The sequence below is a fragment of the Artibeus jamaicensis genome, unplaced genomic scaffold (assembly GCF_021234435.1).
Source record: "Artibeus jamaicensis isolate MK-2021 breed Jamaican fruit bat unplaced genomic scaffold, CSHL_Jam_final contig_2259, whole genome shotgun sequence".
Classification (NCBI taxonomy): Eukaryota; Metazoa; Chordata; class Mammalia; order Chiroptera; family Phyllostomidae; genus Artibeus; species Artibeus jamaicensis.
Window position 1 is genome coordinate 8,324,394 of NW_026521468.1, and position 22,789 is coordinate 8,347,182.

The 22,789-nt window shown below is 68.6% G+C and overlaps 1 protein-coding gene and 1 long non-coding RNA gene across 6 annotated transcripts; one reads left to right on the forward strand and one right to left on the reverse strand.

The window, feature by feature from the left end:
- Nucleotides 1-212: 212 nt before the first annotated feature.
- On the reverse strand, nucleotides 213-22,367 carry AATK (apoptosis associated tyrosine kinase). Of its 5 annotated transcripts, none has more exons than XM_053659475.1 (14): nucleotides 22,237-22,366; nucleotides 14,889-15,022; nucleotides 12,443-12,590; nucleotides 10,087-10,166; nucleotides 9,551-9,669; nucleotides 9,315-9,402; nucleotides 8,543-8,664; nucleotides 7,453-7,537; nucleotides 7,240-7,361; nucleotides 5,873-6,022; nucleotides 2,849-5,459; nucleotides 2,590-2,737; nucleotides 2,166-2,381; nucleotides 213-1,317 (listed from the first exon to the last, which is right to left on the reverse strand). In XM_053659475.1, exons 1-14 carry the CDS (start codon nucleotides 22,289-22,291, stop codon nucleotides 1,277-1,279), a joined length of 4,119 nt encoding a protein of 1,372 aa, XP_053515450.1. In that variant the 5' UTR covers nucleotides 22,292-22,366; the 3' UTR covers nucleotides 213-1,276. The 5 variants fall into 5 exon arrangements, with proteins under 5 accessions (XP_053515450.1, XP_053515447.1, XP_053515451.1 ...); XM_053659472.1 differs by having other exon boundaries at nucleotides 8,543-8,676; XM_053659476.1 differs by lacking the exon at nucleotides 2,166-2,381 and having other exon boundaries at nucleotides 8,543-8,676.
- LOC128626575 (uncharacterized) lies at nucleotides 1,935-5,874 on the forward strand. The gene is made up of 4 exons (XR_008390531.1): nucleotides 1,935-2,196; nucleotides 2,443-2,613; nucleotides 2,912-5,380; nucleotides 5,601-5,874. It is a non-coding gene; the product is annotated as an uncharacterized LOC128626575 (long non-coding RNA).
- Nucleotides 22,368-22,789: the final 422 nt, after the last annotated feature.

Genomic DNA, 22,789 nt, shown 5'->3' on the forward strand with positions numbered 1-22,789 from the left:
GCTGAGGAACAGGTTCTGTGGGGGTGGGATTCCTGGGGGTGTCTGCGGCCCCTCCTCATCCTTCCCGGGGCCAGCCCCCCACTCTGCTCCGAGCAAAGCCCACCTGGGCATGCCAGGGGCCCAGGTCAGTCTCCCTTCACCAAGGGCAGTGGGGGGCACCCACGCCACCCCAACACAGCCGAGCCCGCAAAGAAAACACTCAGCCTGAAGGCTGTTTGTTCTTAGCTCGATTTCTCTTAGAAAACAAACAAGGATCAAGAAAATAATGGCACCGCATCCTAAGCTTCGAACTGACAAACACAAACCCAAGCACCCCCCACACTCCCAAAGCAACAACAAACTTACATCTCTTTGGCAACAATAACTTAAAACCATAACCCCGGCCGGCCTCGGACAGTAGTGGTTACAAAAATACTCCCTGTGCTGCCCTGCCCCGCCCCCTCCCAGCTCCACTTCTTGCCCATCCTCATCCCTGTGGCCTGGGACCCCTGACGGGGGCGGTGGGGGCAGTCCCCACTATCTTCTGGCGTTGAGCTGGGCAGTACCCTGCAGAGGGGTGCTACCCACACCAGACAGCAGGGGGCACCTCTAGAATGAGGCTGAGATGGCAGAGGTGGGGCCTGGAAGTTCCCCCCCTTTCCAGTTGCCCCCTTGGTTCCAGCAGAAAGCCCCAGGCAGGAGTCTTACCAGACTCTGTGGGGAGGGCGGGCTGGGGTCTAGTGGAGTCAGTGAAGGGGAAATATACAGCCACAGACTTTGAGGTAAGGGTGGCGGGGCCCCTGAGCCCCAGGGCCTGTCCTTGCACTGAATGCCCAGAACCAGGCGGAAGGGGCTAAGGGCACAGGGAGAGGCTGCCCCCTCGGGCCTGGGCCTGGTGTCTCACCCAGGGTGGCGGCACGGCGCCCTGCAATGCACCACCCGGAACAGTGGGCGGGGCCTGTGAGGGCCCGCAGCCAAGAGCAGGCCCCCAGGCCTCAGAGGCCAAGCAGCGGTGTGGGGCCAGGGCACAGGGAACACCGCAAAGAGGGGCGCCGCCGGGTGGGGGCTGGGGGGCTTCCCCAAGGAAACAGCAGTGTATCCAGTGTCCGAGGTGAATCCTGCCCCCAGGGCAGACCAGCTGGCGGGCACAGCGCTCCGCTGTCCACTGCGCTGCTTGGGGCACCGAAGTGCTGCAAGCTGCTACCAACCTCGCCGACTGCAGCCCCACACAGTTGGTCACCATCCTCGCTGCTGCGGGAGCAGGACGAGTAGGGCCTCCAGGGGGGTCACGTGGGCCTCAGGCTTCTTTACAGATACCCCCAGCACCTCCTGCAGGGCCTGGCAAACAGGATGGACAGGCCTTGAGTTCAGGAATAGGCTGGGACAGAAAGAGCTCCTCCTCCAGGACTCCCACTCCCGCCTAGGGCCCTCAGGCGCCCCCCCCCCATGCCCACCTGTCCGCCCGGATGCGAGCCCAACAGAGCTCCACAGGCCACCCCCCCCCCCCTCCCCGCCCAAGCCCTCCTTTTACAGGTAGGGAAACAGGCCTGGGCGGGACAGCGGCGCGCACTCGCCTTCTGGTGATCTCATTGGCTCAGGGTCTGTTCAGGACAACTGTGCAAGGACAGGGGGGAAGGGGTTGGGTCTGCCTGGGGAACAAGGTGACCAGGAGGCGCTGAGTGGAGGTGGGCTTTCGGCTAAGTCAAGCAGAACTTGCGAGAACTTGGCGGGGTTACAGGACCACCTGGCGGGAGGAGCCCACCGGTCTGAGGCCGGCAGAGAAGTGCACCGCGGAGGGAGAGCGAGCTGAGGCCCCTGGTGCGGCCCGCCGGGCAAAACCAGCGGGTCTGAGACGTACGGGGGTCCCGAGTCAGCAAGGAGGGTGGGGCCGGCGGTTGAGGCAGACCAGCAGGGGCTGCCGCAGGGTTTTGTTGTGTTTTTTTTTTGGGGGGGGGGCTAAGGCCGGGCAGAGGGCAGGTGGAGGCGCTCAGCGTCCAGTCTCGGCGCAACAGGCGGGGAGACGAGGCCTCCCGAAGGGCCCAGAGGGGCTGGCCTGCGCGAGAGCCTTCTTACAAAGCCTCCCTGCCCTGTCCGAACACGGAGCTCGTACGAAGGAAACAAGTCTCGGCCTGCCGCTGCACTGCCCTGCTTCGCCGGACCCTCCCGCCAGTCCCGTCGCAGCTCACCACCCACGCGGCCGGCGTCCGGGTCGGAGACGTGCGTGATGGAAAAGCGAGACGCGGGCGTGGGCGAGACCGTGAAGCGCGAGAAGGGGGCGGGCGCCGCCGGCTTGGAGGGCGGGGCCGGCGCTGTGGGCGGGGCCGGCGCGGCGGGCGGGGCCAGCGCCGGCTCCGGGACCGGCGACGCCTGCGGGACGCCGTGGTCCCACTGGAATCGTGACCCTGCAAAAACGGCTGGAGGTCACGGAATTTCGCGGACTGCAAGGGTCCTTTGCCGCCCTAGGCGCAGCCAGCCGGGCCCCGGAAGTCCCAGTTCGTCGCGTTGCCCCGCCGCCCCGCCCACTCCGCGACTACGCGAGGTCTGGTCACGCCCTAGAGGCCCCGCCCATGGCACCTCGCCCCGCCCCGGGAGGCCCCGCCTCCAGCTCACCCTCTTGGACCGTGAAGCCGTGGGGTGAGCTTTCGTCCCGTCGCGGTCGGCAGGGGGCGCCGGGGGAGCCGGGACTGCCCGCGAGGAACGCGGGGGGAGACTTCTGGGCTCCGGGGAAGGGCTCCCCAAGCTCCCGGGTGGGACTTTCCTACGAGGTCAGAGCAGCCTGTGAGTCGGGCCGCCAGCACTGGCCACTCCCACCGCTTTCTATCTCGCCGGGGGCCCCCACCTGCGCGCAAAGCCTGGGGCAGCCGCCCACCTGGTCGAAGAGGTAGACGGTGACGTCGTCAAAGAAGGACACGGCTTTCTTCTTGCGCTCCAGGTCCTCGCAGAAGGCCTCGGACAGCAGGCTGGGCATTTTGAGCAGGCTGCGCAGGTGGCGCGCGCTCTGGCTCTCGGCCACCACCACAGGCACCGGCGCCTCCTCATCGCTGTCCTCGCTAGGCTCCTGGATGCTGTAGCAGCGGAGCTCCTCGTCCGACTCCTCGCTGTCCTCGCTGTCCTCCTCTTCTTCCTCTGGCCGGCCCTCCGGGGCTGCGGGGAGTCCCGGCAGGGCCAGGCAGAGTGGGGTTCTGGGGGCGCCCGGGGCCCCTGTCCGTTCCTGCAGGGCTGACTGCAGTCCCTGGGGCTCCTGGAGCTCAGCGCCCTGGCTGTCTGAGCTCCGCGGGACGGGAGTCAGCAGGAAAACTTTCGGACGCCCAGGACTGGGCATTGGTGACCCCTGAGCTGGGCTTTGGGCCCAGGGAGGCTCCCTCCTGAGGTCTGTGGGGCAGGTGGTTGGTCCAGGGCGAGAGTCCTCGGGCGGTGGTGATGGGGACACCTCCCTGGGCTCTGGGCTCTGTGCCTCCCCAGGTGCCTCAGATTCAGAAAGCGGCTGTGCAGGCTGCGGCCCGGGGCTCTGCGGGCTCTCCAGATCTGGCCCTGGCCCAACAGCCCCACCCCTCTTCTCAGGGCCCAGCAGGGGCTCCGGCTCGGTGTCCAGGTCAGAGAAGTAGGCTGAGTCACGGTAGGGGTTTTTCTCACTGAGGCCACTGAGGGAGGCCGAGAGCTGAGTCTCTGCCCCGGGGCTCTCACCCTCCGAGGCCAGCCCCCCTAAAACCTCAGGCTCACATGACTCGTGCGCTTCCTTGAGCACAAACTCAGGGGACTCGTAGTTCTCAGTGTCATAGCCGCTGTCCAGGGCCCGGGGCTGCCCTCCGGAGGGGCCAATAGTTGACGGGCTGAAGACCTCACAGCCACCATCACTGGCCAGGGACGGGATGTCCAGAGAGTCCAGGGAGTCCGGAGTTCCCACCTGCTTCTGTAGGCAGCGGAATGCCGGCGTCACACTCCGCCTCTCCACCTGCGGGCTGTCGCTGGACACGTCAGTGAAAACGCCGGAAGTGGCCTCAATGGTGTCCTCGTCCTCACTGCCTGGCACCTCCGGGGAGCTGCTGCCACTGTCCTGTGTTTGGGCTGGCTCCATGGCAGCTGCCTGGCTGCTGGCAGGCATGGGCGAAGCCAGCAAGGCGGTAGAGGTGCCGGTCTCCTGGGTGGGAAGCAGGGCTCCCTCTCGAGATGGGGACGGGATGGATGCCAGGAGCCGCTGAGGTCCGGAGGAGCCCTCCACAAGCCTGCGCTCTGTCTCAGGGGTGTTGCCCTCACTACCAGCTGCGTCTCTCCAGGGGGGTGTGAATAGGCTGCTGGAAGGTGGTGGGCCCTCAGCAGGATGCAGGTGGGGGAGGTCAAGGCAGCGGCCCAACTCCTGGCCAAAGGAGGCCCCCTCTGATCCAAGGGGAGGCTCTCTGGGGTCCTCTAGGGCCAAGGGGTGGCCCTGCTCAGGGACAGCCCGTAGGGGCTGCTTCCTGCCAGAGCAGCAGTCTGTGCCGCCCCCTGTGCAGCCTGCGCCCCACGCCTCAGGGGTCCGGCCGCCGCTGTTGTTGTTGGCTGACACGTTGGAGCCCCAGTGTCCGAGCTGCGTGGCCCTGCTGGCCTGGGCCTCCCCCAGCTCCTCCCTGCCGGCAGACCGAGGGGCCCCTGCAGTCCCAGAGACGTGTGTGCCCAGTGGGTCCTCAGATAAGGGCGGGCAGATGGTGGCCACGCCCCAGCCGCCAGCCTCATCTCCAGGTTCCACTGGCATCAGGCCCTTGGGCGAGGGGGCATGCGAGGGGCGGGGCAGGTCCTGGGCGCTGCACCTGCTTGGGTAGTGGTCACAGTGGCCCCGGGGGCCATCCACAGGTGGCGCCTGGCCCAGCAGCGGCTCCATGGCCAGCGAGGTGGCAGCACTGCCGTCTAAGTCCTTGTCGTGGTCCTTGCCCTCGGAACTGGGGGCCACGGCACAGGGGTTAGGGGCACAGCCAGCGCAATCGGGGTCGTGGCCCGCAGCAGGCGCCGGCTCCTCCAGGCGGATGAAGTACTCGCTGCCCACAGAAGGGCTGTGCGCGCTGAGAACAGGCACCACCCCCGGCGGCGCGCTGTCGGGGGCGCAGAGCTCCTGCAGGCGCACCGCGCAGCCGGGGCTCGGCATGTCTCCCGGCGGTGGGAAAGCGTCGCCGCAGTGGCCTGCCTCCCACTTGTACTCGAAGTTGAGGCCACGGCTCGTCTCAGTCACTGTGAGCACGTCGTCGCCATCGGCGTGGAAGCTGTCGCCCGCGAACTGCTCCAGCAGGGGGAAGGACGAGGCGGCGGCCAGCTCGCCCGCGCCTCCCAGGGCCGCCCCCGACCCGGGGCCCGCGCCGCCCCCGCCTGGCCGCAGGGAGCGCCAGCGCTGCTCGAACTCGTCCTCCGCCACCGTGGCGTCCTTGGCACACAGGTAGGAGAGCAGCAGGTGCACCTCCGCGGCGGTCGGCCGCTGCTCCGGCTGCAGCCAGCAGAACTGCATCACCTCGTACCTGCACAGCGGGAGGCTGGGCTCAGGCCGCTCCCCACTCTCCTCCTGGGTCCCCCCTCCCCGGCCCCCAAGCCCAGGTGGGAGTGAGCCCATCCGCATAAGGGTCTCTGGGGCCCCCTCCTCACACTGAGAATCCTTAAAGGCAGTTAACGGATTCCCCCGCTTAAACAAGAACACAGATCTCGGCAGAGGCGGGCACAGCAGTTTGGGAGCCGACAAAGGGCCTGTCACCCCCACCCCCACCGCCAGCAGGTGAATCTGTGCTTTGAGTGAGGAGTCTGTGGCCCTGAGGGTACAGTGTGGGACCCAGCAGTGGTTGGGAGTGGCTTCCTCTGTGGGCACTCCGGGCACCCGCTTGTCCTCCATTTCCTGCCGAGGACACCCCATCCCAGCCTGGCATCACTGGGTCCTCACCAGCGGTCTGACAGCATCAGTGGCAGCTGGGGTTTGGGCAGCTTGAGCTGCTGCTCCCGCACGGCGTAGGCCAGCACCTGCCTGTCGGAGTGGTGGGGGTAGGGCTGGGCGCCCAGCTCGAAGAGCTCCCAGATGGTCACGCCCAGGGACCTGCGGGGCGATGGCCATCGGAGGAGGCTGGTACCATTGGCAAGGCACCACCACACAGGACCTCGGGGCGTGGGACACCATCCTGTCATCACACCAGCCCCCACCCAGGGGGCGTGCCTCCAGTGAACAGGCCGGATGTGCCGCCCGGCCAGGCCCAGCCTGTGCCCTGGGCGCAGAAGCAAATAAAATGGAGCCTGGCCTTAAAGGAGCCCCGTCCCTGCACATGCTCATTCATTCATTTGCGCTCCACAGTGCAGACAGACCCCGCGCCAGGTCCAGGAGCTGCCCTGGCCCTGCTCCCCGTCCCCTCAGTGGCCAGTGGAGGCTGGAGGGGCTGTGGGAAGACTGAGGGAGGGGTCAGTCGGGACGTCCCGGGTCAACCGGTGTGGACTGGGGAATGTGCAGGGGGAAAGCAGCCGGGCTCCTTCTGTGGAGTGGAGGGGGCAGCAGCTTCACCCAACTGTCCTGGGAGGCTGGGGGCATGAGGGTCAAAGCAGATTTGATGACAGTGAAGTCACGCTGGCCTGGGGACCATCCAGGGGACCCCGTTCCATGTGCAGCAGGGTGCGGGGGCAGGGGAGAATCAGAGGGAATGGGGTGTCCACTATGGGGTACCACCCAGCGGCTGGGAGGGCTGCCCAGGATAAGCTCAGGAAGGGGGTTGGTCCGTGGGTCCAAGCTCTAAGTGTCCATCAGGAGCTGAAGGGAGGCCAGGCCAAGGTCTGGGGGTGGGGAAGAGGCAGGAGGGGGAGACAGGGATGGCCTTTCCAGTCTCAGAGGCTGCACCAGGGGCTCAGCGTGCCCAGCTCGGCACCTCCCGCCAGCAGTCCTGGAACAGCCCCTCTGTGTGGAAACGGGCGGGGTGGCCTCCCCCAGAGAGGGTTCTGCCTCCTGATGTTGGCGGGCCTTGGTCTAGGGGGTCCTGGAGGGGCAGGGCTTCCTCCGTAGGCCCTGCCAGCCCACGGCTGTGGGCCACTGGCACTCCCGTGACCTCACCTGGGGTCACGGGTGGCCACCTCCTACAGGGCAATGAGGCTGAACAGCCGAGCATGTCCTCACACAGTGACCTTTGAGCAGCCAGGGCACATCCATTCAGCACAGCGACTGGCCCGGTGAGCGGGCTCAGTCCCTGCATCCTCGCCGGACACCCGCTCTGCCAACGGGCAGGGCAGCCAGCAGGTCTGATGGCCGCGGGCGGACCCCGGGACCGCACTCACCACACGTTGCTGGCCTTGGTCTGGTCCACCACCAGCAGGTTGCAGTGCACCTCGTCCACCAGCTCGGGCGCAATCCAGCGCAGCGGCACCCACAGCTGGTCCGCTGTCACGAAGTAGTCCTCCTGCGGCCCGGGCAGCGTCACTGCGCAGGCCCCGCCCCGCGCAGGCCCCGCCCCGCCCCGCCCCGCCCCCGCACAGGCCCCGCCCACTCACTCTGTATTTGCCGTGGGACAGGCCGTAGTCACCGATCTTCACCGTCAGGTCGGCCGTGAGCAGGCAGTTCCTCAGGGCCAGGTCGCTGGGGAGCGGGAGGCTGGGGTCAGTGGGCCCCACAGGCCGCGGCTTCCAGGTCCCCGAGGGGCTGGGCCGCTGGTCAGACGGGCGTCCCGGCTCCGCTCCGCAGGTGGGCGGCCAGGGGCCTGGGAGAGGCTGCCCCCCCCCGCCCTCCCCTCCGGGCCCTGCGGGGTCCGCGCGGACAGGGGCTCGGACCTTCCAGCGTAGACGAGGGAGACCAGGCTCAGCGCTCACGGCCCCGCGGCCCCTCCCCGGGCCCCGGCCCACGGGCCCCTTCTCCCACACCAGCCTCGGGGCCGGCCCGCCCTGCGAGTCTGGGGCCTCCCTCCTGCCCACCACCCCGGCTCCTCCGGAGGGAGACGCCGACGGGAACCGCGGTCCCACGAGTCCCGGGCGGTCCCGCCCTGCCCACAGGGGGCCCGGGGCCGGGCGAGGGTGAGGACCGCCTGCCTGCAGCGGCCCCGCCTCCAGCCCGGCCGACGCTTTGGCTGCGGGGGTCTCCCCCGCCTGCCGGGGCTGGGGTGGGGGTCTGGGCGTGGGGACCGGGGAGATGGCGGGGCAGGCCCACATCCAGCGCCGCCGGCAGCGCGGGGGCCGCGGACAGGCCTGTGCTTGTGGGCGTGAGGCTGGCGGCCGCCCTCCTCAACAAAATCACTGATGCTGGAGTCGCCTGCGCCGTCACTCAGCACCAGGATGTTGTTGGGGAGGACGGCCCGAGTGGCGTCCGGGGCCTCCGTCGCTTCTTCGCGCGCCCCCATCTTTCCGACTTAAGGGGCCAGGGCCCAAAGCAGGACAGAGCCGCCCCCCAGCCCCAGGCCTGAGGGAGACGGGAGAGGGAGGTCCAGTGTGGGGTCACAGGGTGGCCGGGTCCGCCGCCGGGACGGAGGCCGGGGCTCGGCCCTGTGGCGCTTCTGCCCCGGGCCAGCTGGGCAGCGCGAAGCGGCGTCCGGCCCCCAGCTGCCTGGTGCGTTTTGTGTAATGGAATCGCTCCGCGCGGCGGCGCCCTCACCTGTGCACGAAGTTGTGCCGGTGCAAGTGCAGGACGCCGCAGGCCACCTCGCAGGCCATGCGCTGCAGGGTCCGGGGGTCCGGCGCCAGGGACTCCGCCGCCCGGCAGCTCCGCAGGTAGCCCTTGAGGTCCCCCTGCCGAGAGGGGCAGCACCGTCACCTGCAGTCGCCCAGCCCCTCCCCCGACGCAGGGCCAGCTGGGGCAAACAGGGGAGCCGCTGGGCCCACCACCTCGGGTCTGGCTCCCTGCGGGGCAACCGCAGGCAAGGGGACACATTCCCCAGGCAGCCCCCTGGGGCTAGGGAGCCCACATTCCCCGCACAGACCGCTGGGGCCCAGTGGCAGGCAGCAGACAGGCCTCGTGAGCGGTGACGCTGAGCCAGGGCAGAGCCCCGGGCAGGTGAGCCGTGTGCTGGGGCCACACCCTGACCGGCGACACCACCCAGCTCCGAGCAGGGCCAAGGGCAGGGTTCGGTCAGGAGTCCAGAAAGCAGGCAGTGAGGCCTACGGGGCCCCACGACTGCCAAGGGCGCCTCCCTGTGAGCAGGCAGCTCAGCTCAGTGGCAGAGCTGGGCCTGTGGGGGGACCTGGGGACAGTTCACAGACGCAGGGGCCTCTGGGAGGCCGTGGGGCTGTAGGGGAATATGAGGCCGGCAAAGTGCAGAGAGGGGTCCCCGGCTCAGCAAAGTCCTCCCTGTGGGGCCACTGGGCCCGCCCCCCTATCCCGGAGGGACGCTCAGGGCGGACATGGGGGTTCGGGGCGGGCGACTCACCACGGGGCAGAACTCCATCACCAGCAGGTAGGGCGTCACCTCGGCGCACTGGGCCAGGCACCGGAGCAGGTTGCTGTGCTGCAGGGCCCTGCGGGAGCCAACAGGCTGCCCCCTGACACCCACGAAGGGCAGGGTGGGGCGCAGACAGACAAGGAGGGGTCTGGGGGGGGGCAGCGCGGAGCTCGCCTCGGCACAGCCCACACCCCGCCTGCCGCACTGGCCCAGGTGCCACCCACCTGTAGGGCTGGGCCTCCTCCAGGAACTGCGTCTGCTCGTGCACGCTGGCGCTGACCTTCAGCTCCTTCACCACCACCTGGGCGCTGCTGAGGCCCCAGTTCGCCTCCCCCAGGAACACCTGCGGGGACGCGTGTCACCGCCCTCCCTGGAGGGCACCGCCGCTCTCTGCCCTGCTTCAGCTGTTGAAAAGGGGGCCTGCACCCCTCCCGGTGAACCCCCTGGCTGTGACATCCTGTCTGCTCGGGGGAGCCCCAGTGAGGATGAAGGACATGGTTGCCCTGCCCTGGCTGGGGGGGGTGGGGGGGCGCCACTCCCCATGCCCACCTCCAGCCCCCTCCACGCCCCTCCCAGTGCCGGACCCAGGAAAGCACAGAGGGGCTGCAGACCACAGCTCCCTGTCAGGGGCCCAGCAGGGTGGGGACCCCAGGTCAGGGGCAGCTCCCAGGAGAAGCTGTCTCCACCCGCCCCATCCATCTTCCAGGCAAGAGAGGGGCCCTCGATGTCAACCGCTCCCCGCCCTGGAGTCACAACTCACCTTCCCAAACCAGCCATGGCCGATCTCCTCCAGGTACAGGAGGCCGTGCCGGCCCAGGCCTGCGGGCCTGAGCAGCTGTGCTGCACGGGGGCAGGGGCGGGGGCTCAGGGACCTCGGTCAGCCTCTGCCCCTACCCCATCTGCCCTCCCTCAGCCCCTCGATGAGCTGCCCCCTTGGCCTGTTCTGGGAGCCACCCCGAGGGGTGGCCATCAAGGGTGGGTGCTGACTGCCCAGGGGAGCCGTGGACCTGCAAGAGGCATCGGGCATCTTTCTACCAGGGCCCGGGGAGGCCGTGCCCTGTGCTGGGGGCCCAGAGCTGGACAGTGCTCAGGCAGCGCGGGCCTGCAGTGTGACTGCAGTGGAGGCGGCAGGGAGGCCAGTGGACCCGTCCCCTCACCCCTGCCACAGGCTGGCATTCCAGGGCCAGGCATGCCAAAGGCCCCTTTGTTGGGGGCTGCTGTCCCCGCCCCACATGGGGCACACTGGGCCCATTCTCCTGCCAGCCAGCGGGGCAAGGTCAGCAGGGGGAAGGGCCAGGGCCGCAGGGCCCACCCGTGCCCTCCTGTGCCCTAGGGATTCCCCAAATTCTGCTCCCACGCCAACTGCCTGGAGGGCCCTGGGAATGCTGACCTTGATGCAGAGCAGAATTTGGGGGGTGGTTACTGGACCCCGAGTCCCAGGCTGCTCCCACTGAGCCCCAGCCTGCCAGTGCCCCTCAGGCCCAGGGCTGCCTTGAGGAGGCTCAGTGGTCTTGGTGGGGCAGAGGCGGAGGTGGGAGCTAGGCAGCTGCCCCAGTGGGAAAACTGCCCCCCCAGCTTCAGGAGAATGCCGGCTGGGGCGAGGGTGCCAGGCTCCACCAGGAGCAGGGCCACAGAGCCCGGGGCCTGGGTCGCCTGGGTCAGCCTCCCTGCCGCCCAGGTCCTTGCCCTCTGCCTTCCAGGGGGCTGCCCCCAGCATCACCCAAAATCCTTCCCCTCCTGGAAGCAGGGGCCCAGAGTAAAACTGAGGTCAGGGCTGCAAAAATGGAGAGAGCAGGCGATCACCGCTGGGGCTGCCCGGCCGTTCCACTGGGGACGGTCGTGCAGAGGGGGAGAAGTCGGGATTCGGGGTGTCCTGTGAGCCCCTGTGATTTTTGTTTTCCATGTTTTCTGACTTCAGCTTTCATGACCCAGGTGCCCCCTTCAGTGAGGGCCAGCTCGGGGCTCGGGGGGCCATGAGCCGCCCCATCCCAGGGCCCTGCCCCCACCAGGCCCCTGGTTTGGGGGCAGGAGGAGGGCAATCTTGGCTGCTTTCAATGACTGACCATTTGGGCCCCTCGGGTATTTTTTTTCATGGGCTTTAAATCCCTGCTCCTGTGTTTTAAATTCACCATTAACAAGTGAGTGCCCGCCCCCGTGAGAGCAGCAGCCTGGGCCGCGCCCGGCTTCTCTCTGCCCTGACCTCCTGCGGCCCACATGCCTGTGCCTCCAGGCCCTGTGAGTCACAGACCTGTGTCTGTTCAACGTCTCCTTGTGTCACCCCCTGAGGGGCGTCTCGTGACCTCGGGGAGACCCACAAGCCCCTGGAGCCCTGACGCTGACACAGGGCGGGGCTCTATGTGGGGAGGCCCTGGGCCCCGGGCGTTCTGGGGCAGAGCCCTGCCACCCCTGAGACCGGCAGAAAACTCCAGTGGCTGGAAGACTCTTCAGACTCCCAGGCACACGCTCCCTGGCGGTGACGGGCCCAGCCTGGGGCAGTGTCCCCTGGGTGGCCCCTGGCTCCTCACCGGCTCCCAATGCCGAGCAGTGGGGGTCCAGGCTCGGAGACCCCCACAGCCACACAGGGAGGCTGGGGGCCCTCCAGCACAGGGCCTGCCTTCAGGGCTTTATGGGGGGTCCTCGGATCCAATGCCCTGATTCCTGACTGACTGGTACCCTGAAGATGCTGGCAGGGGTTGGGGGGCAGAGGCAACACCTATGGAGCCCTGAGCCCTGGGCCGGCAGCCGGTGGCCCCTAAATCTCCCCTGGGGCTCCCACCAGTGCCTTGGGGTCCCCAGCCCATGATAAAGGCTCCAGGGTGGGCGGCATCTGGTCAGGCCCAGCACAGAAGCAGGTGGGTGGGCCTGCGTGAAAGGCCCATTCACGAGCGCCCACAGAGGGAGCCTCAAGAGCCCCTCCTCCCTCAGTGGGTGCGATGGGGGGGGCCGTGTCCCTGTGTGGCCGCCAGCCAGCCAGCTGGCTGAGTGGGCGTCTGGGCTCAGGCATCCCGGGGACACGAGGAGCCCCACCCCCAGCACTCACCACCCCTCCCGGGCAGTGAGGTTCCTGAGCCCCGAGCCCACCCTGCAGCACCCCCGGACCCCTGGGAGCAACTCACCGGAGCGCCCAGGCTGCTTGGCCATGGGCAGCGAGACCTCGGTGAGGGGCAGGACGTACACGTCGGGCCCGTTCTGGGCGGCGGCCGCTGGGGAGCCCTGCGCTGACAGGTCGGCTGCATACTCTTCCCCGTCCGTGTTCTCGAACTCCTGGCGGAGGTGACAGGGGTGGCAGTGAGCTCCGGGGCGGGTGGGGACGGGGCAGGCTCTGAAAGGCCTCTCACCTCCCGGGCCCAGCTCCCACCTCCCCTCCAGCTGGGAGGTGAAGCCCCCACCCCCTTGGTTGGCACCCCTCACCAGTCTCCTTGCTTCTGGGGCATACACACACCCACAGACCCTCCACCCACTGGGCCACCAGCTGTCCCCAAGGGCCAGTATTGTTTTGTCTCGGGCCGTGGCCCCAGGGCACACCGCCTCTGCCTCCCGATCTCAGCCCGCTGCCACCCTAGCAAGGCTGCCCGCCCAGACACAGCCCCCGACTCCTGTCCTGGGGCAGCCGCCGCAGGAGCAGGGCAGGGAAGTGGGGGCAAGGACCGTAAGGAAATGCCCCCGGCTCCCAGACACAGCCTCCCGAGTGTCCAGGGCAGGAAGCCCACCTGTCTTCACCCCCGCCCAGCACCCTGCCACCTACCACAGCCATCTGCCTGCAGGCCGCCCGGGACCTTGACCGGGATGGGTCACGGGCCGCGCCACACCTGTCTGGCGGGGGCGGGCCCTCCTGGCCAGAGCTCAAACTCGGGAGCCCAAGTCTGCAGAGCCCCTGGGCCTGATGCAGCAGCGAGAGCCTTGCCTCTGACCTCTGCTCAGGGTGGGGCCTCCGTGGGGACGGGTGCCAGGAGGTCCCCGCTCTTCACCTGCCCGGGCCCGGCGCTGTGTGGCTTGGGGCCCTCCTTTCTCGGGCCTTGATTTTCTCAGCTGGAAGCCCTCTGAGTGTCCCTGCAGGCCCGTCCTGGTCTGCACCCAGGGGCACAGGGCCACTGAGGGTGGGGCAAGGGCACTGTCCGCCCTCTGCCGGGTCCCCGTCGGTGTGTGGCCCCAGCCCTGCCCCGGCCCCAGTCCATTACCTGCCGGCGCCACCGGATGGCCTGCCAGAGCGAGCCGGCGCAGCGGGCAATCAGGTAGGGCACGGTGAGCATCGCCGGCCAGCCCCGACCCCAGCAAAGCCCCCGAGGGGACCCCCTGTGCGGGCAGGTCGGTCGGCGCCCAGCGGAGCACTGGTGCTGGAATGTTCCGGCACCACGGCCCCAGGCCGTGAGGAGGGCGCCTGTAGGAGGGGCCCTGGCTGGCCCTGGTGTGGGGCCTTGTTCTCACAGAGAACAAGAGGGGCTGACTCACACAGCCCCCTCGTCCCACTCCGGGCCCCGCCCCTGCCCTTCCCCAAACCCCCAGCTCTGGCCCCAGGGTCTTCCAGAAACACCAGCATCACTTGCAGGTCGGAGACCCTCCTGCCACTGCGGCGCCCAGCTCCCCAGCTGCAGGGCTCTGGCCCCCCCCCCCGAGGTTCTGGGAGGGTGGCCGAGCCCCCGAGGTGGGCTCCGTCAAAGGCGAGGGCCCGGCTATGACCCTCAGCGGGTGGGCACCAGCTCCCCCTCCCGCCCTCCCCCCAAGGGGATGGGTGCGGGGGTCAGGGCTAGTCCCTCTAAAATGGCTAGGGTGGGGGCCACCTAGCAGGGTGGGCCACTGGGTGGCCCCCTCCCAACCTCGCCAAGCCCAGGAATCTGACCTCCAGCCAGGGCGGGGCTGCCGGTGGGCGGGCGGACCCGGCGCTGCTGGCCATGTGCTAGGTCAGCAGGAGCGTGGCCCACACACTGGCCTCGCGTCAGGGTTCCCGGCTCCCAGCTTCCCCCCCAGGGCCCTCCCTGCTCAGAACCACCGCTCGGGGCGCCCAGCAGCCTGTGGGCTTGCAAGACAGGAGAACGGCACCCGAGGGGCACCCCTTGCCCACTGCTCTTGGAGGGAGCTCTGCCCTGGAGGGCAGTCCAGGGGACCATGCTGGGCAGCCCTAGGGTGTCAGCATTGCTGTCCACGGCGGCCCTGGCCCAGCCAGACCGGTCCTCGTCGGGCCCACTGCCAGGCAGTCCTGGGCAGCGGAGTGGTTTTGGTGCCGGGAAGCATGTCTCCCCCTCCTCCCCTGACCCTGGAAAGGCAGGGGCACTGGGCCGGTGGCCCCTCCCCCAGCAGCTAGGACTGTGGCTCTCCGCAAGGCCTGTCCTCACCCTTCAGAGGGCCCGCCCTGTGCCCAGTCCCCAGGGGCTCGATCCTAAGCTGGAACGTGACAGCATGAGGCCGCAACCCCACAGAGGGGACCCCAAAGGAGAGAGGCTGTGGGCCGGACCCCCTGAGGGATCCTGGTGTCCGCAGCCCGGGAGGCGGGACCGGGGGACCCTGGCCAGGGTCTGTGTGGTCCGGCCCCCGGGGATCCCATCCACAGCCCGGGCCCTGCCTCACCTTGAACCCGACGCCGCCCTTCTTGCAGCACAGACAGGCCAGCATGAGGGCGATGACGGCGAAGAGGCCCGAGAAGGACACCGCCACCACGGCCAGGGAGGACGACCAGGACAGCTCGCTGAGCGGGGTGCCGCCTGCGTTTGCAGGGAGAGAGCCATCAGCGCGGGCCCCGGCGGCCGGCCCCCCTCGGCACCTCCCCTTACCTCAAGCCCCAAGCTCCCCAGCCCTGGCTCCTGCTGAGGCCTCGGCACCTCCACCCTCGCTGCTCCAGGACCCCACGGCCAGAGCAGGCAGATGGACACACAGGGCGGCCGCTGGGGCCCCAGCTTGCAGCTCCTCGGCCAGCCACTGGGTGCCGCTGTGGTCCCACCCGGGGACCTGGGGCTGGTAAACCCACCGGGTCTGCTCGCCTCCCCATTGAGGGGGTTCCTGAACACCCGTCCTCAGGGTCACAGGGCTCATCCCAAGTCCCTCAGCCTCTGGACCCCACGGGAGACGGGGCTCTGGGTGGGTGGGAGGGGCGCGCGGAGCGGACACAGGGAGCCGGCCCTCCCAGCTGCGGACACATGAATGAGCCACGGGTTCGAACGCACGGTGCCGCGGCCAAAGAGCTCCGGGCCGAGCCCCAAACACACGTCTGGGCCTCTTAGAGGAAAACTCGTTCCTGGTGGAGACGGGCTCTTCAGCTAAAAGCGACGTGAGAGTCTTGAGAGATTCACGTTTGTCAACATAAAAATGCACATCCAACACAAGACCCCAGTTCAAGGCCAACAACAATCTGGGAAAAACAGAAAATGAGCCACAGGGCTGGTGCCATTGCTGTGTAGGGCACGCAACCAGCAAAAAGGGGAAAAAACTCCAAGACCTCAAAACACGTTCGAGGAAGGGAAACCCAGACAGCCGGCCCGGGAGTGAACACCGCCTGCCCGGCCCACAGGGGCGCTCGCGGCCTCGTCCCGAGTCAGGGGGACATGGGGGGAAGCCCATGCCCGGCTCTGGCTGAATTTGGTGCACCCGGCCCGAGGCCCAGGCTCTGGCGACACGTGGGGTGGCCCCTGGGAAGTCACAGGGCCCCAGACGCACAGGGCCGGGGACCCCGGCTGTCCCTGGGGCCAGTGATGACCCTTCTGGGACTTGACCTCAGCAAGTGCCCTGGCGGACCGCGGTCCAGGACAAAAGGAAGGGGGGGGCCCGGCCGCCAACCACGGGCAGACCGCACGCAGAGCTCGCTCGGCTGTTTCCAGGGGTAAAACCAGCCTAACGGGGCAGCAACAGTGCCAGTTACTGCGGTCACAGGGTTAAATGGTGACGATGGTGACAGTAAGAAGGTTTTCTGCCCTCGCGCTCGGCCGGCGGGGTGGCGCCGTGCGTGGCTGCAACGGAAGTGCCCAGCGGTGGATGAGCAGATGAAGGGCACCTGATACAGCCCCGCTGCTGCGGCTCCGTGGGTGGAGCCTGCAAACCACAGGGTCGCCAGTTCCATTCCCAATCGGGGCATGTGCCTGAGCTGTGGGCCAGGTCCCCAGTAGGGGGCGTGAGAGGCAACCACACACTGATGTTTCTCTCCTCTTTCTCCCGCCCTTCCCCTCCCTCTAAAAACAAATAAATAAAATCTTTAAAAAATAATCAATAAAATATTCAATAAAAAGAAAGATAGGCTCCGTTCACAGTGGAGCAGCACACAGCAAAGAATGAAACTTCACCGTGGGCCACGTCACGGGCGAGCCTAGAGGGTGTCAGGCTGATGACGTCAGCCAGACGGGGCAGGACAAACCGCGTGGGATCTCCCGCGTGACCCCCGAAGAGCACGCACAGACGCACGGGGCCCACCGGCGGTGGCCGGAGGGGCGGGGCCGAGGAGCCGGGGGAGGAGCGTAGGAGAGCCCGGGTTCCTCTGCCCGCTTGCGCTCCCCAGACCAGCGCTGCACCCAGGCCAGGGGCAGGTGCCCCGAGACACAGCCAGGGCTAGACAGGCTCGGCGCAGGAAGGGCTGCCTGGGCTCTGAGCGCTGCGCCCTCTCAGACGCCTCAACGCCCTTTCTCAGGTGGGCGACCCGTGGAGAGAGCCCCTCCCCCGCAGGCCAGACCCCCCACACACACACACTCACAGCCACCAGGGCCCAGCTCCTGTCCTGACCCTGACTGGTCACCCTGCACCCCTTGCAGAGGCTGGGGGGGTGTTCTCAGACAGCCCCCAAGGCTGAACTGCTCCAAACGCCCAGGGGCAGCGCCCTGCCCCCACCCGCAGGCCCCCACCTCAGAACGCACCTGCTGCACAGCTGCTCCTGCGTCCTGCGGCCCCCAAGGCTGTCGCTTTCCCTCCCAGCCAAGGACGGTCCCTGGGGAGCTACTTCCGTGGCTCCCACTAACACCTGGACAGCATGCCACTCTCCGGAAGGACACAGAGCCCCCGGCCCAGCCCCCGCGGTCCCGTGTGTCCAAGGAGCACAGCCCGGAGGTCGGAGGGGCCCGCCCCAGCCCGGTGGGTGAGCCGCAGTATTCCTGGTGCCCCGGCTGCCCTGCTGCCGGGTGCGGCACAACCCACGGGGCTCACGCTCGGGGGCACCGGCAGGGCTGGGGCGGGGCCTCCGCCGGGCAGCTGAGGACACCCTGGCACGGTCCCCTGCCCCCAAGCCCGCCGGTGTCGCAAACAGGATCTCGTGCAGGAAGGAACTGTGTGACCCAGCGGGCGTTTCGCTGAGTTAAGCGCCTAGGGTGTGTCAGGAGAGCCAGGGCAGCCGGTGTCGTGCCTGACCCCCACCCCCAGCCCCCCACTGACACAGTATCGGGAGCCTGGGGGCGTGGCAGTGGCAGCGAGTGCCCTTGCCCCCACAAGCTGTCCACGGGGCAGACCCAGTACCGGGGCCTGTGGGGCTGAGCTTCTTGGCAAAGGTTTGCCCGAGAGCCGTGCAAGTTTCTTCCAAGAGGAACAAGGCCCCCAGCAGGGGCCCGGCACCCTCTGCCGGCAGGAACAGGGAAGCCAGTCCGGGCGCTGGTGGCAGCCTCCAGTGGCAGGACCGGGCCCAGCCCCCCGTCCCCCGACCTGTCCCCATGGGTCTCTCAGGCCAGGTGGAGACAGCACAGGTGTGGGGACACAAGTCAGAGCCCCAGCTGTCTGGGAGCTGGCTCTCGGGGCAGGCAGTGACGCGGCCGAGCAGGTGCCCCCACACAACTGTGTCAGACGTACTAGCCGCCCCCCCGCCCCCGGGCGTCCCGGGGGAGGCCACATCTGCAGGCCGCCCCCCCACCCCAAGAGCTGGATTGCGTCCACATTGGTCATAGGCAGCCCCCAGTCCCAGCTGACCCCACACCCTGCGGTCTCGGGCCCTCCTGACCACGGCCGGGTAGGGAAACCCAGGTCTGCCGTCCAGGCCTCCACAGGCGACTCCAGGCAGACGTGCAGCGGGACCTCACCTCCACAACTGCCAGGGCCCGCCCCCCAGCACCCCACAGCCTCCACTGCAGAACCTTCCAAACCTCTTCACCGCCCCTCCCCGATCCGCCCTGTGGAGGACGGGGGCTGCTGGGAGGGAACGGGCCTTCAGAGTCTGCCTGGGCCCCAGGGGGGGTGGAGCGGCGGGCGCGAAGCCGGCTGGTGGGGGGCTGCAGGGTCAGTGCCCAGGCCAGGTTCAGCCTCAGCCGCGGGCAGCAGCATGTCCAGGGGCCCGGCAGGGGGCGGCCTGGCCCTGCCCGCTTGGAGCAGGCCCCAGGGGCCTTGGAAGGGCCACTCTTTCAGGCCGTTCATCCCCAGAGACCAGAAACCACCGCTCGTTTCGGGCAGCTTCCCGGGGCCACAAGGCAGCCTGTACCTGCGGTGTGCTGGTAACTGCGTAACACCTGGCTCCCTGGGAGGGCTGGGGAGAGAGACAGGGAGACAGGGAGGGGAGGGACAGAGAGTCTGGACACTCCTGCGCTGTGACTCCCCGCCACCGGCCCTGTCCAGCCACCAGCGCAAGGCCGAGGAGCACAGTGTCAGGAAGACGCATCCGGGAGGCTGCGCGCCTGGCGGGGACGCGTCCCAGAAGGGCAGAGGACCGGGAGGAGCAACCGGAGGCGGAGACGCTCACGGCTGATGGGACCGGGTCCCAGGGCACCTGAGTGACACCCACGCACCAAGGAGGGAAGCGAGGACTCCAAGTGGCCAGTGGGGCCGGCCAGACGAGGATGCAGAGGCTCGAGTGGGGAGGGGCGGCGAAGGAACGCACGGCCCACAGCGCCGGGCCCTAGGCGCCCCGAGAGGCAGGCTGGACCTGTGTGCCCGAGACACTGGGACGCAGTGTCTGGCCAAGGCGACCGGGGTGGGGGGCAGCAGGGAGCAGCCAGAGTGGGCGGTGACCACGGGCACGAGTGGTGTTTCGTGGGGACACAAATGGCCTAAAATCCCCCGTGGAGGTGGCCACACAGCCCTGTGCATGTGGTCGAGAAGCCACCTGGCGGGTATGGCTCAGCCACTGAGCGCCGGCCTGCGGGTGTGGCCCGGACCAACATTTCTCTCACACGTGGATGTTTCTCTCCCTTCTCCTCTCTCTAAAAAGTAAATAAAATCTTTTTTTAAAAGAAAAGGTCTCAATAAGCTGCCAGGAGGGAAGGCTGTGGAATGTTCACTGTGTCACCCAGACCTGAGCGGAGGGCGACCTCCGTCCACGGAGCCGAGGGACCCGCCGCGCCTTGCCCCACGTGGGGTGTTGTCAGCACTGTGAGCGGGGCGCCCGGCACACAGCCGCGGGGTGGCCGCCGGCACCGGGCTGCGCAGCTGCGTGCGAGCTGTGCTCTGCAGACCGCGGGTTCCTTCCCTCCGCAGGGGCCGTGGAGCCAGGGGGGCCTGAGGCTGGACTGCGGCCCCCAGTAAGACAGGCGGTGGAATCCACAGGGCCCCTTGTTCAAAATCATCATGAATTTCAAGTTTGCGGGAACCAAGTACGAGCCCTTGGGAGGGCCTCCCAGCAGACACCCCCGTCCCTGCCAGGACTCCCCAGGACCCGGGGCAGTGACCTCCACAGAGCCCAGGTCAGGGCCCCTGGACGCCATCTCCCCTGCGGGACTCACACAGGTAGGTAGACTGTCCCCCAGCTGCCTGAGGCCAGGCGCCCAGGCAGGAGGGGGAGTAGGAGCCCTGTCCCCCGTTGGAGGACAGCGGGGCACGAGCCCCTCGCCTGGGATGAACAAGGCCAGGCTGACCACAGCCCACGGTGAGAGGTCACCTGTGGGCCTCACCACGTGCACCCTGGGACAGGCAGCCCCAGGCTGCCCAGGACGGCCCTGCCACACAGCCTGCATGTCACAGGGCTGTGGCCGACTGCAGCCCCCAAGTCCCCGACGCCCTGGGAGAGGGCTGGACCCCGGGGAGGCCGCCCTTTGGTGCTGCGCTGCCCACGGCCCAGCCCCCAGCACCGGGCCCCCAGGCCCCAGGCCCGAGCTCTTAACGCAGCCCCTATTTGTTCTCTAGGCAACTGCCGCCATCACTGCCCCCTCTCTGGGAATAGCCATGGTGGGGGGTGGGAGCGTCCAGGCAGCAGGCCTGGCCCAAGCTGCGAGGACAGTCTGCCCAGGTCCAGCCCCTCTGTCTGCCCTGAATGACCCCAGAGACTCACTCACCCCGGCCCCGGCACTGCTACCCCATTTTGCAGATGAGAAAATGGAGGCTCGGGGGACGAGACTGGGCTGGAGGACTCCAGGGTGTGGGGGACAGGGGACCCCACCTCTCCCTCTCCCCGAAGGCCAGGAGCCCTGCCCCCGGCCCTCCCAATGCACGGCACCGCCACCCAGAGGCCACAGCCACAGCAGGGTCCAGGTTTCCCTCTACTGTCCCAAAAGAGCAGAGAGCCCCCCGCCCCCCGATAACTGTTCCCCGAGAACCACCGAGCTGACACATCATGATGACACCGGCCACAGCTGCCACCCAGACGCCGCTCGGGGCAGGGCTGCTGTTCTCTGGGGAAGGAAGGGGTTCATGCCCAGCACCCCCGGTGCGGGGAGTAAGGACCCCACAGAGAGCACGTCTGGGTCCCACCGAGACGGGAGAGGCAGGGCTTGCGGGCGGGCCTCCCCCTCCGGGTCTGTCCTGGCACCCCACCAGCAGTCCCAACCCCCACCCCCGGGGCTGCATCCCCGCTGCCCCCCACCCCCCAGCAGACACTGCCTGGAACACCCGTGCTTGTCCCTAACCTTTGCCTGGGCCCGGGCCACCTCAACCGCCCACCCTCAGGGTCCAGCAAGGGCTCTCGCCTGGGCCATTGGCTGGTGACACTATGTTCTCTAAGCCCTGAGAGTCACCTGGGAGGCTGGTTCTGAGCGAGTGACACCCACACGCCAAGCCCAGCAGACAGCCCGGCCGCCAGCTCCGTCCTGGGGGAGCGTTACCTGCAGGCGGGGCCGCACCCAGGGGGCCCCCCCAGAGTCCCCACGTGGCAGGCACTGGGCCCTGCTACAGGGAGGGGCTCAGGAGGGCCCCTCCCACTCCCCCAGCCTTGCTTCGGCTGGATTCGCCGGTGCCAGAGCCCCGGGGACCTGTGTGTGGGACTTGGGCCCCTGGGCCCCAGCTCCAGAGAAGGGCTCCATCTCCGGCTTGGGGAAGGGGATGGAGCTGGCAGGTGGCTGAGGCAGGTCACCAGCTCTGCCCCTGGCCCCCTCTGCCCACCCCAGCTGCCCACCACCACCAGGAGGCCAAATACCCATGGTAAACACCCTGCCAGGGCCACCAGCCCAGCAGGGATGAAGGCCTGAGCCCAGGTCCCCTGCAGCCTGCTTGACAGCAACCCCCCAACCCCCCTGCTCTCAGGGGCCAGGGCGCTGGATGCCCACAAAGGCCCATCTCTTCTGACCCTCTGTCCCCTGGGCTGGCCATGGCTCCCACCCCCAAGTGCCATCTGCCAGGGGGCGGGCAGAGCTCCCAGACCCAGCTCCTACCCAGGGAACGAGTCTCCTGCCCCTAGACCTTGGATCGGTGAAGGGCCACAGTGGCCTGGGCCTGGGGGCACACTCCCACTCCTCCCCGGGCACCTCAGTCCCGGCTGTCCTCTGCTCTGAAGCCCTGTGGCAAACGCAGGCCCTCCTGCCCTGGTTGCCTGTGCCAGAAACACCCAGAGACACAGGGCTGGGGGACGAACCTGCGCTGCCCACCGGCTGCCGCTGTGCTGAGTGCCGGCCCCAAGGCCCGCTGACCTAGGCGGATCCCAGGCCTCTAGGGGGTCCTGCCAGTGAGCCGGCCCTGCGGCAGCTCCACTCAGCACGGGGAAAGGGTTAATTTCCATGCAAAATAGGAACCAGCGGTCCAGGAAGCATCGTGTCTGCAGTGGGGACCCCGGCAGGACAGCGGGTTGGGGCAGCGCAGGGGTGCTGCCGGCACTCACCAGGGTCCAAGTGCGAGCTGAAGGCGAAGCTGGGGTTGAAGAAGGACGACGACATGGCCAGGGCTGGTGGCGCGGGCACCCGGCGACGCTGCGCTCAGGTCGCCCGCGGCCCCGACCCGCGCCGCGCCATCGCCGCCGCCACCGCAAGTGCGAGCGCCCTTGTCTGTCCGGCCTGCCGAGCCTCTCCACCCCGGGGCTGCCAGGCTCTGGAGCGGGCGGGGTGCCGGTGCGGTGCGGGTAGCGGTCACAGACGAGGCGCCTCCGCCCGGCCGGCCGCGGCGCCGCGGGGCTCCGGGGCTGGTGCAGCCCGAAAACACTGGCGGGAGCGCGCGCGGCCGGTGGGGGGGCCTCTCCAGCTGTAGGGGGCACTGAGATGCGCGGGAGGGGAAACCGCAGGCGGGGGGGGGACAAGACGCGTGGAGCGGGGACGCGAGGCTGAGGGACACGGAGCCGTGGGGGTGCGCGACAACGCAGAGGGGAGGGGGTGGCAGGGAGATGTGCGGAGGGGACACCCACAGGCTGGGGGGGAACTGAGGTTGGGGGGGCACAAAGA